The sequence below is a fragment of the Bidens hawaiensis genome, unplaced genomic scaffold (genome assembly GCF_021521415.1).
Source record: "Bidens hawaiensis isolate Kalapana, Puna unplaced genomic scaffold, B.hawaiensis_p1.1 tig00004357_1, whole genome shotgun sequence".
Lineage (NCBI taxonomy): Eukaryota > Viridiplantae > Streptophyta > Magnoliopsida > Asterales > Asteraceae > Bidens > Bidens hawaiensis.
In genome coordinates, this window is record NW_027491262.1 from 1,414,991 (window position 1) to 1,432,074 (window position 17,084).

The 17,084-nt window shown below is 34.6% G+C and overlaps 1 protein-coding gene and 1 pseudogene across 1 annotated transcript; both read right to left on the bottom strand.

The window, feature by feature from the left end:
• Nucleotides 1–2,039: 2,039 nt before the first annotated feature.
• LOC143626387 (uncharacterized) lies at nt 2,040–4,788 on the bottom strand. The gene is made up of 3 exons (XM_077096500.1): nt 4,333–4,788; nt 3,227–3,414; nt 2,040–2,444 (listed from the first exon to the last, which is right to left on the bottom strand). The coding sequence occupies exons 1-3, from the start codon at nt 4,748–4,750 to the stop codon at nt 2,040–2,042; spliced, it is 1,011 nt and encodes a 336-aa protein (XP_076952615.1). The 5' UTR covers nt 4,751–4,788.
• A 5,995-nt stretch (nt 4,789–10,783) lies between these two features.
• On the bottom strand, nt 10,784–12,130 carry LOC143626321 (U-box domain-containing protein 30 pseudogene; annotated as a pseudogene).
• Nucleotides 12,131–17,084: the final 4,954 nt, after the last annotated feature.

The following is a 17,084-nucleotide window of genomic DNA, read 5'->3' on the forward strand; positions in this document are numbered from 1 at the left end:
TGTAGAAATTGGTTTCATAATCTTTTATGTCTTGTGTGAACTCATATTGTATGATTACATGATCATTTTAATTCAATGTCTTCAGATTTGTATTCTTGGTTTTATTCAAAAAGGATTGGTGTTGAAATGAAATAGACGTTTGTTAGAGAGAATGAGATAAGAGACTCATGTGCTAAGAGTTTCATTGTACATGATACAAACAAAGAAGAATCATGTCCATGGTATTTCTATTGAAAACTCATTTGGTTGCACTGAAACTACTTGCATGTTCATTTTGATACGTTGCAGAAAACGTTGGGATGGTTATGAACTACCAGCCACACTACACTGGCGGTTTAACAAAATATATTGGTCTAATATTAACATCAAGACGGTAACAAATTGTAGTTGATAGAATGTTAAATATGGTTTAAAATGAAAAGAAGAATTTAAATCGTTTTATTTAAACTTTTCATTTAAATTTTGTTTAACAAACTTTTTAATCATACTACTTAATTATTTTAAATATATATACATATAGATCATAAACTCAAGAATATTATTCTCTTATATTTGAACATAATATTTTAAACTTGTTACAAAAGTACAACTAACCAGTATTAAGTGCATCTTACTAATATAGCAGTATGCCTAACTTATACAACATTACATCCACCTAATATAATAGTGCGTCTAAAATTCAATGTTAAACCTACTATTATGATTAAATTGTGCAACTAAAACACTCCTTAAATCCTCAATTCGTTTCACACATTAAATTGTCCCTATCACACGAACCATTCTTGTTTGTGGTTTTACACGGTTCTTGACCTGACCCGGTGCACCTGAGTCGCGGGTACGACATAGTATTGGGTTTTTCCCCGAAACCGGACCCGACATGGATCGGCCGGAACCGGTTCCACCTTTACCGGTCAAAACCCAACCCGGCCATACCCGAAACCTGAAACCCGGTCAAATACCCGAATATTAGACTATAGCTAGAACCGGTTTCTAGCCAGCCCGGTTTTGTCTTTTGTTGAGCATACCTGGTCTTGTAAAACCACAACAAACCAGTAAATTTCAGAGCCGACCCACTAGAGGAAACAACTTGGGTTTTAGGCCCATAAAAAAAATAAGGTCCTACTTTTCAAATTTTACTTTAGATTTTTATTAAGGATTTTGGTCAACTTATTTTAAACTGGGCCTGCTTACTAGCCTATGTAAATACACACCACTTGCCACTTGGCTGGTAGTTGGTCCACTGGAACTAACCGGTTAATCAGTTATTAAATAATCGGTCACAGTTTCTAATCGAATTTGAGTGAAAAAACACTAACCGTAACCAGTTAGGTTCGGTTAATATGAAAATCCCTAACTAGTCCCTAATCTATGTTTAATGACGGTTATAAAACAGTTTCTTCTAAACAAGTTAATAGCCGGTTTCAGGTCAGTTTCGGTTAGCCGGTTAGGATTTGCACTTCTAACCGGAACCCTATGAATAAACGAACAATCAGGACGAGACACCAACACATTTTAGAAGTCAAATTCTTCAATATCAATCGTTTCAAATTCGATCAACGAAGTCAGCATCAAACATCTTAATCCATTTCAAGTCACATATTCCCTAAATTTATGCACGCTTTGAACCCCTGCTTTATACTTTAAAAGCTATAAAAACAAATTATTTTGTAAACGTGTTCAACACCAAACCAGATTGAAGGCTCTAGAATCTTGAAAAATATTTAATATAATAAATTATTTTATTATTATAAGATAAGTTAGTCTTATTTTATTTAATCCTATTTGTTTTGCATTCAAATTGGGTATTTGAGTTAGTATAGGATTAGAACCGTGGGTTTATATATACCCTACGTTTAATGTATTAGTTATTATTAAGTTTTTCTTTTTGTCGTTTTCTTAATAAAAGAGTCGTAGAGAGTTCTACAAATCTCGTGTTCGTATTCTTGATTCACCTCTCTAAAGTTTAACATTATTTACCCCTACACAAACAATTATTTCATCAATAAAGAATCATAAAAAAAAATCAATAATGTTGTGTGTCATGCCACATCAATGTCAACAACATCAACACAATTTCTTGAATCTTTTGTTGAAGATTCAGAGGAGTATGTTGTTTTATTGTAATGTATAGGTATGTTTCCATCGTCGTCATCGTCGTCGTCATCAAGATCACTAAATGATGCATCTTCATTATTCTCAATGGGAATTGTAACTTTATTAGTAACAATTTCTAGGCTTTCTTTCTTTAACCAATCTTCTTCATGTGACTCCTCTTGAATCACAGATTTGTCTATAATATCAATATCATTAATCTTGATCGGGTGTTTTACGGTCTCAGTTGATGATACATCGAGTGGGACAGATTTCGAGTTATAATCAGACATCTTTTCGGAACAAGAACGGTTCTTGAACTTGTGTGTTAGCAAAGCTCTAGCTTTAATAATCTGCATAAAGATATAAATACATTTCTTGATTTTAAATCTTTTGATTAATAAAATAACATAAATTAAAACATATAAAATGGTATCACTTGTATTAGGGCTGCTAAACTGGTTGCATTCAGGCAACTAGCAAACACGATCCGTTTAACCCAAAAAAAAAAATATTCTTTTTACATATTAATAATTTAAAACTCTAACTTTACATAATATTTTTATATTTTGAATCAATTGAGTTTTTACTATGCCATGTTGTTTTTAAATTTTGGCATTAAAAATACCCTAATAGTTTAAGTCATTATGTAAAACACAATTTTAATAAATAAATAAATGGGTTCACGGGTCAACCCGCTATGTTGACATGAACACGACTCGTCGGACCCGAAAAATATTTTATATTTTTATATAGTTATTTTAGATATTAATACTTTAAAATTCTAAATGGTACATATATTTTTTATATTTTGAAGCAGTTATGTTTTTACAATGCAATATTATTTTTAAAATTTTAAATTCTTAAACTTTGTTATAAAAGTATACCCTAATAGTATAAGTTATCATGTAAAAACACATTTTTAGAAAACTAAAACAAGTAAATAAATGAGTTAAATAGGTGATCGCCCGAACCCGAAGGGTTCACACGAACACGGCCTGTTTAGACTAAGCCCTAACCCGTGAATTTTTTGTTAGCTTCGTGTCATATAAAAATTTACACCCTTAAACCTAAATTGTGTAATCAAACCCGACACTGACCCGAACCTGTTTTAGACCAATCATAGCAGACTTACATCTGGTGTTGAAAGAATTTCAGCATCATTGCATGTGAGTTTTGGATGCAAAAGTACAAAATATATCTTCCAGAATGAACTCTCACTCATATATTTAGGACACAATTCAATCCTTAAAGCATTTAATCTGGGTGCTAATTGTTCAACAACCAAAACATGTTCTTGTTGTGCATCAGTGAGATTAAAACCTGAAGTAATTAAAAAAGTAATCATAACCTTATTATTAAATCCACATCTAACAAGTAGAAGAATAATGAGAAATCAAATAATTCTGTATGAAATTCGATTAAAATGAGTTGTATTTAGGAGTGCAAACGAGCCGAGCCGCTCAGGAACTACTCGAGAACGGATCAATAAAAAGCTCGAAATTAGTCAAGCTGATCCCGGGCCTCATATAAAGCTTGTTTTAGTTATTGAGCCCGAGCTCGAGCCTTGTAATGGGAAGATTGTTTAGCTAGTCGAGCCTTAACAAGCCTAGTGTAGATATTTTGAACTTCTATATATTCATTTCACACTGCAAAACCGAGATCGATCTGAGCTTTGGCTTGTTTAAGGTACTGCATACGAGCTCGGACTAAACTTAGGCTTGTTAACATTTTCCTCAAAAGATATATAAATAATTTAAAAAATATATAAATTAACTAATAAATAATTAGCAGCCATAGCTCAAGTTTAAAAAAACGACTCACAAGCCGAGTTCGAATTTGAAACTGAAAAATGCGAAACAAAACCGCCGGTTTAGTTTTATGTTTTTGTCAAAAACCGATCTTACAGTTCGGTTTATTTTGCATGTAAAACCGAACCGAACCAAACCAAACTGAATTTCTAGATTTTCAAATTTTATTTTAAGAATTTAGTAAATATGTAAATTAAAAAATAATTTAGCCAAAATACATAATAATCAATCAGTTAGTTATTAATTACCAAAATAATTGAGGCCTATATTGATTATTTTCGGTCAATATTTTGGTTGACCATATTTTCAAACATTTATGGCAAAACCTAAATACAAACAAACCAACCAAATAGAACCAAAACCGAACCGTTTTCAAAAATAGAAAAACCAAAGTTTCGGTTTTATTTCAAAACCGAGCGAAACCGATTACCTTCATCTTCGGGTAACGGAAAACCCATCCACGTTTCCGGATGCATCACAACATCATTAACAAACGCCACAACTTCATCCGTAACACCAACCGCCATATCATCACCCGAATCACACTCCTCGTCATCCGAATCCACCCGAAGGAACTCCGAAGCGAACTTCGACAATTCGCTTCGGACTCTCCCTCCGATCTCCGCCAAATCCCTCCGCATTCCCTCTGATCGCTCGTTAGAGAGACCAGAGGGAACCGGAGGGGCAATTAACGACGCGACACCCCAAAATTGCCGAGTTATGGTTTTAGTGATCTCTGATAAGTCTTGTTTTACGCCTCTTTGAGGCGAATTAGGCGAATTTTCGACGTTTAGTTCGACGTATTCATTGTTTTGTAGTTTGAGGCTGGTGGTGGTGGATCGTGACATTGTACGGCTGCCGGAGATACGGTGGCGATCGGAAAATATATATATTTATATTGTTGCTTGTAGACGAGGTAACTGAGTGTATGTGTGTGTGTTACACGAAATGTAATAATAATAATACTTTTTACTTTTTTAGAGGTGTTGGTGTATAACGGAATATAACGGATTTATGAAAATTATTATTATTATAAAGATACCATGTATCAAAAAAATGTATAGACCAAATTCGATTTTTTACTTTATATTGGTTGTCGTTCTGTAACCCTGTAATCGTTGGACTTAATTTCGGACTTCAAGTCATAAATCGGTGAATTGATGAACCAATATTGACAAGTAGGTCATAGTTGGTTATTTTCCTAATTGCATTATAATTATGTGATAGGGAATTTTGAGTTATATATTCAATCTTAAATATTGCATGTTTATGTTTTGATGAATTATATCGTTTCGTCGTTGAGTAACTTGGATGAACGGTTTATAGTTTGAACAACTTGGAATTACTAGTATTATCGGTTTGTGCCGGTTTAAGAATGAAGTAAAACTTTGGTTTATACTTTAGACCAAAGACTTTTAGTGGTTCATTCGTGAACCATAGCCTCCTAATTTTAAGTTTTAACATAGCAGGCTTCAATATTGTTCTTGTTATTGCCATTGAGCGACTTATAAATTATTTTTTGTATGGCTGATTAACTTTTGGATTATTTTTTAGTTGAAGTTTTATGTAATTATAGGGGCAACGAGTCAACCGGTTGTACCACTTCTAAAGCCAACCTCGTACGATTAAAAAACTGTTTTTAAAATATTGGTTTTTATGCCCCCTTATTTTGGAGAGAATTAGTTGCAAACAAGCTTATCCAAGCCCAAACTCGAGTAGTCTCGCTTTAATTTCCAAGAGCTCGAACTTGAACACCAGCTCGTCTCGACTATCAAATAATTTAATATATTTTTAGTTAAATGCGTCACATAAATTATAGTTTATTTAATATACTGTGTTTTATGACTATAAATAAATAGAAAAGGTGAAATAACAGAACAGGGAAAAAGAAAATTGTGCTCACATAATTGTGACGCGTGGTGTAATTAGTTATTTATTTATCAGGTATAGATTTGTAATCGGACTGTTTATTTTTTATTGCATATATGTAAAACTAACGTTTTTGAAAATCAAATAATCCATTAAATAAATAAAACTTAACTTTTAACGACTATGTATATGTAAAAAAATACCTCCACAACCACAACAATAAACGAAAAAATCGATTGCTAGCACTTATTTATGGATTAATCTTACGTGAAGGGTTGAAATTGTTGCTTTAGATAGAACTTTTGGGAAAACTTTGTGCACGAGAAAACGCTCCAGTAGTTTATTGAGAAAAGTTTTCGGGTTTTGGTATATTTGTTCACAATCGATCATTTTCTTTATATAAAAGACTCATCTTTTTTATTATTATTACATGAATGCATGCTTGATTCAAATCATCGATGAAAAACATCAACGATTATTAACAACAGTTTTTTTTAGCCAATAAGCTTATGGTGAAGTGATAAAAAAGACTTGTGTTTTATGTGACTCAGGTTCGAATATTCAGTATTCACAGACGTTGATGTTATGTGAGAGTTTTCCCCGTATCAAAAGGCGGGAGTAGCCCAAGCAGCCTACTTAAAGGATTTTTTGACCGTTCAAAAAAATAACAGCTTTTTCAAGGTTCACGTTTGAGATTTAATAAAAAAACAACCTTTATATGAAAGTAGGAAACAATGGGATTCAAATAGGAAGGAAGAAGACTGATTGGAGTACCTTTTATTGGGCCTAAGTTCATCTTGTGTGGGCCGAAAACAAAATTGTTGAAAAGACTGTTCATTTTGGTTTATTCTATTTTTGGATTAGAGAAACAACGCAAGACAGCTAAATGGCTTAATAGGTTATTATAGAGGTGCACAAATCGGGTTTTTTAAATACCCGGGTTCGGGTATGGAACCGGGTTCGGGTATGACCGGGTATTAGAAAATCGGGTATTTGCAATACCCGGGTCGGGTTCGGGTCCGGGTATTCTCTCTAAAAACCATACCCTATGCATCGGGTTCGGGTCGGGTATAGAACCGGATATTTGAATACCTCGGGTATCAAAAAAACCCTATTTTTGGTTTTTTTGAGCTTTTTCCAGGTTTTTTTTTCAGGTATAGATTAGATTTTTTTAAGGGTTACAATTTTTAGGGGTATTTTTGAGGTATTTTTCGGGTAATTTCGAGTATAGATTGGGTATTTGAAAAACCCGATTTTGGGTATTGGAAAAACCCGGTTCCGGGTTTCGGGTATTACCGGGTACAAATCGGGTCCGGTTCCGGGTACGGGTTTTGGTACCGAAATGCATATCCTATCCGTACCCTACGGGTAGGGTCGGGTTCGGGTATTAAAAACCCGGGTATAAAAAAAACCGGTTCCGGGTATTTTTTTCGGGTCCGGTTCCGGGTTCATGTTTTTTGTGCACCTCTAGGTTATTATAGATAAATTAGTTTTTAGTGAAATATCTTAGATCGGTTTGCTAAAAGCTAAATCGTGTATAGCTCAAAACAAAAATCGAATCTGAGCTTTATATCGCACGTGCGACTATTCTATGAGCTTAAACGAGTCTATTATTGTGTAGTTATAATAAATTGTTGCATTATAATAAATATCTGTTACATAATAAAAAAAGACATGTATATATTTATGATCAATAAAACTAAATAAATAATTATACAGGTATGTATGCAATGAATAATTAACAAAACAAACTTGGAATTTAGAAATTTTCTTATGAGACGAGTTCAAGACTTGAAGTCCGTCTATGCTAGTTTACAAGTATACAACCCTAACCTATCTATTTATATAAACATCTACCAAAAAATCATATATGTCACTTTTTGATTGCTTCCGCCCTCTCAGTTCTTTAGACTGGTTAAACTAATAAAGATGTCGGTTTAATAAACGTTTCAAGGTAAGTTTTACATCGATCAACTCGTATCCTTCTTTCGATTAAAAGCCCTAAAACATCAGTGTGAAATTCAGATAAACCTTAATGTCGTTAACCTTAATGGGACAAAAATGTTTTAAAGGTATGACTTCTAGCTAGAGGTGGGCAAACAAACTGGTTAACAGAACCGACCCGAAAACTGAACCGGTTTGAAACCGATTATGTAAAAACCGGTTTGGAGCCGATTGAAACAGTAGGTTTGGAACCGGTTTGTAATTTTCTTCACCAAAACCGGTTCCAAACCAGTTAACCGAACCAAACCTGGCAAAAACCGGTCAAAACCCGAACCGAAACCGATCAAAACCTGAACCGAAACCGAATGTAACATTGTAAGAAACCGGTTTCACCCCGAACCAAAACCGATTATAAACCGGTTTTAACCCAAACCGATTTTGAGTTTTAAACCGGTCTGTGCACATCTACTTCCAGCAGCAATATTCTCATATTGAATTATTAATGACAACTCGCACAAACATGAAATTATTAAAATCCAGTTTGCTTATCTAAAATAATCAGGTTTTTTTTTTTTTTTTTCTAAATTTTACAACAATCTTTTTGTATAAATCAAAACATGTGTGCGTTGCTAAACAAATAAGTGACCTCTCACGTGTAATGTTGAAGGTATGGGTGACAAGCTGGTCTCACCTCCCATCTGGATTACAAGTGTGGTCCTAATCTGAATAAGACTTTAATAACTTGTATAGCTTTTGTTTTCTATTATAATAAACCAGTAACAAAATTATTTAATATGTTTTACATTATAATCATATAGTTAGTTTATCTTTAATGTGTCAAGTTTGCTAGGAAAAATTGGTTGAAGACTGAAATTGAAGACTGAAAAAATTAGTTGAGAGAAAAAAATGATCGAAGAGCCAGCGAGGCAGGATGAAGAGTCGACGAAGCTCGACAATTTCAATATTTTAATGACTCAAACTTGTAGCCTCGAAGGGTGTAAAAGAGCGGCATAGACTAAAGGATCAAATTAAAGCTTGTTTAGTTGTCGAGTCCGAACTCAAACCTTGCATAGATATATCATTTAGGCCCGTTGAGCCTTACTGAGCCTTATGTATTTTAAGGTTTTAACTTAACTCCATTTTAATTTCTTTGTATTAATTAACATCCAACCCAGCTTTGTTTCATTGACCAAATATTTGAAGTTCGAGATGCTTGAATTGTGTTGAAACGCTTGGGTTTATTGGCTCGTCCCGGACTTCATCGGGCACGACCTCAGCGGGAAAGGAGGCATACATGCCTAATCGTGCTCTCACGACGAACGCATTGCTGGTAGCAAGCTGTTGCCGCTCGCTTGATGAGTTCAGCGCAGGACGAAACCAGCAGACCCTGATCATGAGCGGACCGATTAGCTGGCCTTTGGACGTCACATGGAGTCTGAGGAGTAACTTCGTGACATTTGGTCGCTTAAGGTACTGCACACGAACTCAAACTGAGCTTTAGCTTGTCTAAAGCTTTTCTCAAATTTGCTCTAGTCGAGCCGATCTCAAGCTTCAACTTCTGTATACTAGTCGATATCAAGCTCAAAGAATCGAGTCAAGCTAAAGCTTAAGCTTCTGCTTCTGTAAAGTTTAACAAGCCGAGCTCAAATAGTTTAATACTGTTAGAGATGGTCTAAACAAGTTTAAATTATTAAACATTTAAATTAAATGTAGTTTAATCATGTTAACATCATATATATATATAAAACGTTCCGTATATGGAACATGAGTGCAAAGGTACAGAGAAAGCTATCTCAACTATCTTTTCATAGCCACGTCAGCACTTATTTGAACCATTGATTGGTCCAATCCTCATCCTCTACATTCAGATTGATCCACCCACACACGCCACAATTATTTACCAAATTCTCAGTACAACAATCAAAACTCAAGTCATTGAAACCGAAACCCGAACCGTTAACCGAAATTAATTATAATTGAGCAAAATCAACTGTTATGGCTAAGTGAATATAATTAACTGATCATTTGGTTATTGTTATGATTAATATGTCTAGTTTACCGATTTAAACTGAACCAAACCTTGTATGTTATGTTTTTTCATATTTTATACCTCTATTTCAATCTTTTATATATTTTTAAGCAACTTCAAATATTTTATATTTAAATTTAGGGGCAACTTCATAGAATAGTAACCAACTTTCAAAACTGTTCCAATTAGGTCACTCAACTTTAAAAAGTGTTCAAATTAGGTCACTCAACTTTCGTGTTTGATTAAATTAATAGTTTTAACATATTTTTTTAGCCAATTTCTGTTTTGTTTCACATAGGAAATGTTTTTATCTTTTTTGAAGTTGACGTTGAGTGGCGACGTGAATTTTATTTTTTATTTTTAAATTTTAATATAATTAACGTTTTTTAAAAATTTTTAAATTTGACTACATATATTGCAAATTCCGACACCCACATCCTATCATCCATTTCTTTCTTAACGCACACAAAAATCGGTGAGACTTGATTTGAAGATTTAGTGACTTGATTTGGGGAAAATATGCATCAGTGACCTAATTGAAACACTTTTGAAAGTTGGTTACTATTCTATGAGATTTTCCCTTTAAATTTATGTTGCAAGTTGCACCTATCTAGCTTGTAACACCGTAATCAAGGTTAGAACCGGCATATTTCAGCTTCAAACTTCATAATTGAGCACAGAATATCATCACCGAACTAATTTCAACTAGGAAAAAAAACTTAAGATATGCATCTGACAACTAACCGAATTTAACCGCACCCGCCAACAGTTAAACAACCTTTCGGTTATGATTATAGTTATGGTTAAGCAATCTTCCATAACATAATCGAAACCAACCCGACTTAACACACCCCTGCAAAAACATATCAATGACACAATTCCCATTTCAACAGAACATCATATAAATATATTCATATCCCAAAAAAGGATAAAAAAAATATTAGTTTTTTACCATTGGATTAACATTTAACACCATCTTTGACTCAAAATCCAATTTCTTTATCAAAAAATATACAATCATTCATAAATGAATAATCAATCACCTAATGGTTTTAGTTAACTTGCACTTAGAAATAAATATTGAATCTGTATAATTCAAGCTGCATAACTTCAACAATTCAGCTGACCTTTGTTTCAACAAAGGATCACAACCACTTTGAATAACAAGAAGCAACTTTGCAGCCAGTCCGACTTCAACCGCGACCGACGAGCACTCTTCGGGCGACACCTTACATAACGACCACAATATCGACAATGCAAGTTGCGTGCAACTTTCGGATACATGCATCAACACTTTAACCATATTCGGTATAGTATTCGAACACCCGCTTAACGCCAAATTACCCTCTTTTAACGTCGAAACCGCGTCTAACACAAACAACGCGAGTTCCAAACATTCTTGATTCATTTCGGGTAATAGTTCGACTAATTGAGGGACCGCGCCTATGTTAACTATCATAATTCTCACTTGTTTATGCCAACATATCGATTTTAGAACCGTTAACCCGGGTAACATCCCACTCGGGTGACGTTTATCGCGAACCAAGCTCATTAACCCGACGAGTAAACTATGGCTCGAGACGATTTCGACTTGGAAATCGTCTTCTTCCATTAACATTTGGATCAATTTGGTACAATTAATCTTCGTTTCGACCAAACCCTCGTTTAACATATCGATTATTAACGACACCTTCGCGGGTTGCATCAAGTTTACCCGCGAAGGCGAGTCGAGACTCAAATTAACAATAACCGAAACAACTTCGGACCCGATCGCGTGTGACGTGTACGGGCCTAATAACGACGAGAGAACGGTAATCCCTCCGTTTTTTACAACCGTAGTCCTCGCGGTTAAATGGTTCGTAACGAGTACCCGAAGGCGTTTTAACGAGTGGACCCGGGTTTGCCCTTTAACCCGCTTAAGCATGTCGAGAAGCTCGGCAACCGTGCCGAGTATATCTTCGGATTTTTTCTTAATTTGCTGGTATTTTTGCGAATACCAGGAATATATTAACTGCTGCAGGGTCTTGTTTGGGGTCACCCCACCCCAGAGACCCTGCATGGTTGTGGGACACGTGAAGTGTCCCAAATTGAACCATTTTAATATGTTGGTGCGTTCATAGGTTTGCCCGGTACATAAAGTGACCGGGTCCTGCATCGGTTCAAGTGATATCGGGCAGATGAATACCGATGGGACATCGGGTAGATCTAGCTCTTCAATCATTGTGTTTAGATCTAATTTGTCAGAGAACCCGCCTCCGAATATGACACCGCCACCTAAAAGTCCGTCTTTGACGGCGATGTCTAGATCCAGAACCTGCCCGCTGACGGCAGGTTTTGCTAACGGACACACAGGCATTTTATCGAACAGTTGCTGTGCGGAAACTGAGTTTCAGATTTCAGTGGCTGTGCACATTACATCAGCAATGTGGGTCTTTTAATTGTTCTTCTCTTTCTTCAAATGGAGACTGGTTCGCTTTTTCTCTGGTCAAAAGGCTCATCACCATCACAACAAAAATGATAGAGAGAGAAATAGAGCGTAGTAATAATAATATTAATAATAACACAGAGAAATTTTTGTAAATGGTTCTCATGGTTTGATAATATTGCAAGTTTCGTTCGTATATTTTAAAAGTTACAAATTAAGTCCAAGCATTTATGAAAGAGTAGCAGACTTGCAGGTTTAGTCCACGTAGCTAATCTTTCATAGAAAAATAATGTCATACATGTGAGGATAATTCTGTATTTACAAATTTGAAATCGTAATAAAATGAACTTTCAAACTCCATAACTCTTAACGTCGATGAATGATTAGCAGAAAATCGAAGGTTTGATGTATAATCAAAGGCGGTGAGGTCGACTTTAGGATAATTGTGTTTTTTCGAATGATGTCATGTGTCGTTAATGTGAGAATAATTGTGTATGTGTGTTTTTTTATTGGAAATCGTAATCAAATGAACTTTTAAAGTCCAGAACTTCTAATGTCGACTTCATTGTCTTTTATTTATGCAAAATTGAAGGTGATGACTTCAACGTTAGGAGCTTTTGAATTTGAAATTTATTTTACTATGGTTTAAAATTTGTAAAAACACGACTACCCCTCATGTAAATGGCATACATCATCGGTTTTTTAAACTTATGTCATGTGTCATTCATGTGAGAATAATTATGTTTTTTTTTTCAAATTTAAAGCCCTGATCAAATAAACCTGAACATTCAATGACAGTAACTTCTAATGTCAACTTTATTGTCTGTTATTAATGCCAATACGAATGTTCAATTTATATCGAAGGTGATGAAATGAACATTAGGAGTTCTGGACTTATGAAAAATTATTTTATTATGATTCCAAAATTAAAAAAAATTAAACAAGGGAAAAAAGAAAGAAAAAACAACTACCCTCTCATAACTTGCATACGACATTAGTTTTTTTCATTGAAAATTAGTTAGGATTAACAGTGACTCATGAGAACTAAACATGCAAAGCTTTCATAATTGTTTGGACAAAGTTTGCCATCTTTTAAAGTCTAAGGCCAAACTTGCAATATGCTCAAATTATTTATTAATAATATTAACAAAAATTAATAATAAATAATACCCTTTTCCCTAAAATCAAAGTGTTTCACGTCGTATTCAAAGCTTGAAAAATTTAAATCATGAAACCAATAGTAAACAGTCAATGAATAAACAATTAAACCACACAGAGATCTATATGCTTTTTTAAAGTAGGTTTAATTAAAAGAATCAAAAAGGGGATTTCCAATTTATGAATAAATAATTAAAATTGAAAGAGACCCAAATTGAAAAAACATGTAGAGTTCATAAATCTTGACAAAAATGAGATGAGAAAGAGAATTAAAATTTAAAAGTCTAAAAACTTCATCTTTGCCATGTTTTTTCTTTATAAAAAAACAACTAAAAAATCTCTTAAATAAATTACTGGCTAAATTTATCGTATCGGGATATACTCACCTTCTGATACAGGGAAAACCCTCACCTAAGGTCAACATCCATGAACACTCGCTCAAAGTCATGACAATGCGATGAGTTAAAGCTCGTTCAGCTCAAATATCCAACCAGTGAACGTCACATACTCGCCTAGTCTCTCATCATCACATGGTGTTGCTGAAACCGAATGTTGGGTCAGGAATCAAACATGGGCCACATGAAACGCAGGTTTCTTTATTACCATTACACAACTAGCTCATTGCCCTTTGCAGCTCTGCTTTGAGGCTATAAAAACGCACAATACATTAATTGAGCAACTATTATACATGTTGGTCGTTGTGACTCCTAACCAACACCACTTTTTTATAATTTAAATTTGTTTTCCAGTGTTACTCCCCAAACTAACCAGACACAAACTTGGTTAGTTTTGAGGCTTTTGGAGATTGGAGATGGGTAAGGAGTGGAGATGGCAGTTAAGGGTGCCAATAGGTGAGATGGTGGCAAAAACATTTGACGAAAACTTTTAACACGTCAGAAACATTTGTTGGCGGGTGACATATGGCGTCAAAGGCGGCTATATTATTAAACAAACTTTCCATTTTACCCAATCAACTTAGTAGAAAACACTTTTTATCCCAAAACTAACCGGTTAGTGTTTGGTTAGTTTGAGGAGTGACACAAGAACAAAATTAAAGTATAGAGTTATAATGGTCAACTTGTTAAGAAAGAGTAACAGTGGCCACTATGTGGTAGTTGGGTTATTAAAATCCGATAGCCCATAAACAACTCAAATATGTAACAGTTATTATATCTAATATAAAACATATGATTAAATAGTGTATAATATATAGTATAAACAAAGCTCCAGTGTGGTTTACATGACTGGCTTTTGGTAAAAATCATAAACCAAACCGTTTGTAACAGTCTGAAAATAAAGTTTGAGCTCGATAACTAAACAATCTTTGATTAAGGCTTTGGCTTGGCTCGAGCTCGAAAAACCTTGACTCCTTCAAACCTTTTATTGATCTGAGCTTCAGTAGCTCACGAGTAACTCGCTTAGTTTTCACTGCTATTTACAAAGGTCTACAAACTTTATAAATAATCTACCAAAAATATTTATATAAAGGTTTACAAAATAAAAAAAAAAATATTGAGCATGAATAATTTGTTTAATTTTGAAATAATAATGAAGGGTAAATTAGTAATTGCAGTGGCCCACGTGGGAAGCCGGATCAAGTCTGATACATCAAGTCTGATACATTAACACCGCACGAGGATTAAGGTTAGCCAGCCCGCACGAACCAAGACCAATAATAAAGTGAGCATGTCTCGAACCAAGGCCACACGGGTACGGGTTCCAGATAGATAACTGATCTCATATAATGATTTTCATTATGACCCCTTTATCTTTTGTTCCTTACACTATTTTACCGGTACTTTTGAAGATATTATAATCAGTCACTAAAAAATTTACATGTTTAGGAAGTAAATATGGAGGTACTAGTGTCATGTGATGCATGTAATTCTTTGTTATATAAAGTGGCGTTTAGTGACACCATATGTTATTTTGATGATAATACGTAGTGCTGGCATATCGTGCATACCAATACATGATAAGACACGAACACGAAACATGTATACCTGTACACGACAAGAAAACTTATCGTGTAACTATATCCTAAGCCCGAACAAGAACCTATTAGTACCTAGTATAGACGATAAGACATGAACATGTTAATACTAGTGGTGCAGCTGCAACCACGATGAGGCCGAACTGCTGGAGAATCGGAGATGTAGGCCGGGTAATCGAAGGGCTGCGACTACCGGAGATGTGGAGGGAAACCACCAGACTACCCGAGATCCAGAGAGAGAGAAACGAAGAATGGTTTGTGCGTGTCTGCTTGATGTTGGATTGGAATGATAGCGCCGTGTTCAATTGTTTGGTATAAAAATCTATGGTTAACTATTTAGGGTATATCATATATTATATTATTATATATTTTTTTATTAATGTATCTAATTAGTTACTAACAGGTAGTTAACAGGTAAACAGGTATTTTACCTGTTTAGTACACGAAACATGTTAATGCCATATCTGATACATGCTAAGGTCATGCATCGTGTCTAAATTGTCAGCCCTAATAATACGGTGACATAATAGAAAGAAAGTGTGTGATATTGAACTTCTGTTAGATATTTAACATGAGTTGAATCAGTGTTTTTATGTGATTATTGTGATGTATGTCTCTTGATTTTGAATTATGAATTATTGTTGGAATTTTCGTTGATTTTAGTAATGTAGACCAACTAAACAAAACAAAATTCAAACGCATCAAAGGCCAAAACATGGACTAGCATAACTAATATGGATCCGCACATACAATAGGCAACTGTGTCTCTTTTATATAAATGTGATTACCCTTAAACTTTGCACCCTCACTCTTAGAATATGTACAGAATTTTATGGCAATTTTAATAGTGTTATTAATTGTTTTAACTGAAGAAATCTATCTGTAAAGCTTTATATCACATTGAAAATATTTTTTTCTTTAGCGTACATAACTCAAACAACTATTCTTGTTATAAGATGAAAAGGTAGCACCTAGTTCAACATATCCTGAGCAATAAACTTCATAAATGACATGTCCGGTACCATACATCTCGCTTCTCCTTAAACACATCTTGAGCATCAAGTTTCTGAATAAGTAGATATAAACTGTACAATATATGTATTAGGCCATTGTTTTAACTAGACACGCATGTGGGTGAAAGTACATAAGCATTTAATATGGCTTGATCACACCAGTAATGCATCTTTTAAACCGCAACACTAGAGACACGCAAATAGTATTTATCTCCAAATCTTTAAAATACACACTAGGAATCCTACTAAAGCCCGAAACTATACGGTTTATTAATCATTCAAGCAAATGTACAATTAAACGGTTTACATTGTGAAATGTATAGTTTTCTTATCCTACTAAAAGCAATGTTGACCGGTCGGTCAAACCGATCAGACCGGAATTTAGTCCACTGACCGGTCTAGTTCTATACAGCTCACTTGGTTCCCAAGAAACCGATCGGTCTGACCGGAAAACCAGACCGACTGAACCGGTTTTCTACAAAAAAAATAATTTTTTTTTCAATATTTTTTAAGCAAAAGTCGTTCGACCGGCTCAACCGATTCGACCGGTTAATCGGTGAACCGATTGCCCGACCGGTTCGCTGTCCGATCCGGTTATGGAAACATGGACTAAAAGTGTCAAATTCATAAAGAGGTTGGTGCCACTTTTGTTAATAGAGGGGAGTTGAGGGGTAGTAAAAGTTAAAAGTTGTAACTTGGAAGTAATGTGTGGTGTGTTTAAGGTCTTTTTGGGCAAAACAATATAAAAATA

Bases quoted from the DNA above. Each gene is read 5' to 3' on its own strand.
- LOC143626387 (XM_077096500.1), bottom strand. From the start codon at position 4,750: ATGTCACGATCCACCACCACCAGCCTCAAACTACAAAACAATGAATAC. The intron at 3,415-4,332 runs GTAATCGGTTTC...TAATTACTTCAG, and splicing joins TCCGTTACCCGAAGATGAAG to GTTTTAATCTCACTGATGCA. The intron at 2,445-3,226 runs GTAAGTCTGCTA...ATCTTTATGCAG, and splicing joins AAATTCTTTCAACACCAGAT to ATTATTAAAGCTAGAGCTTT.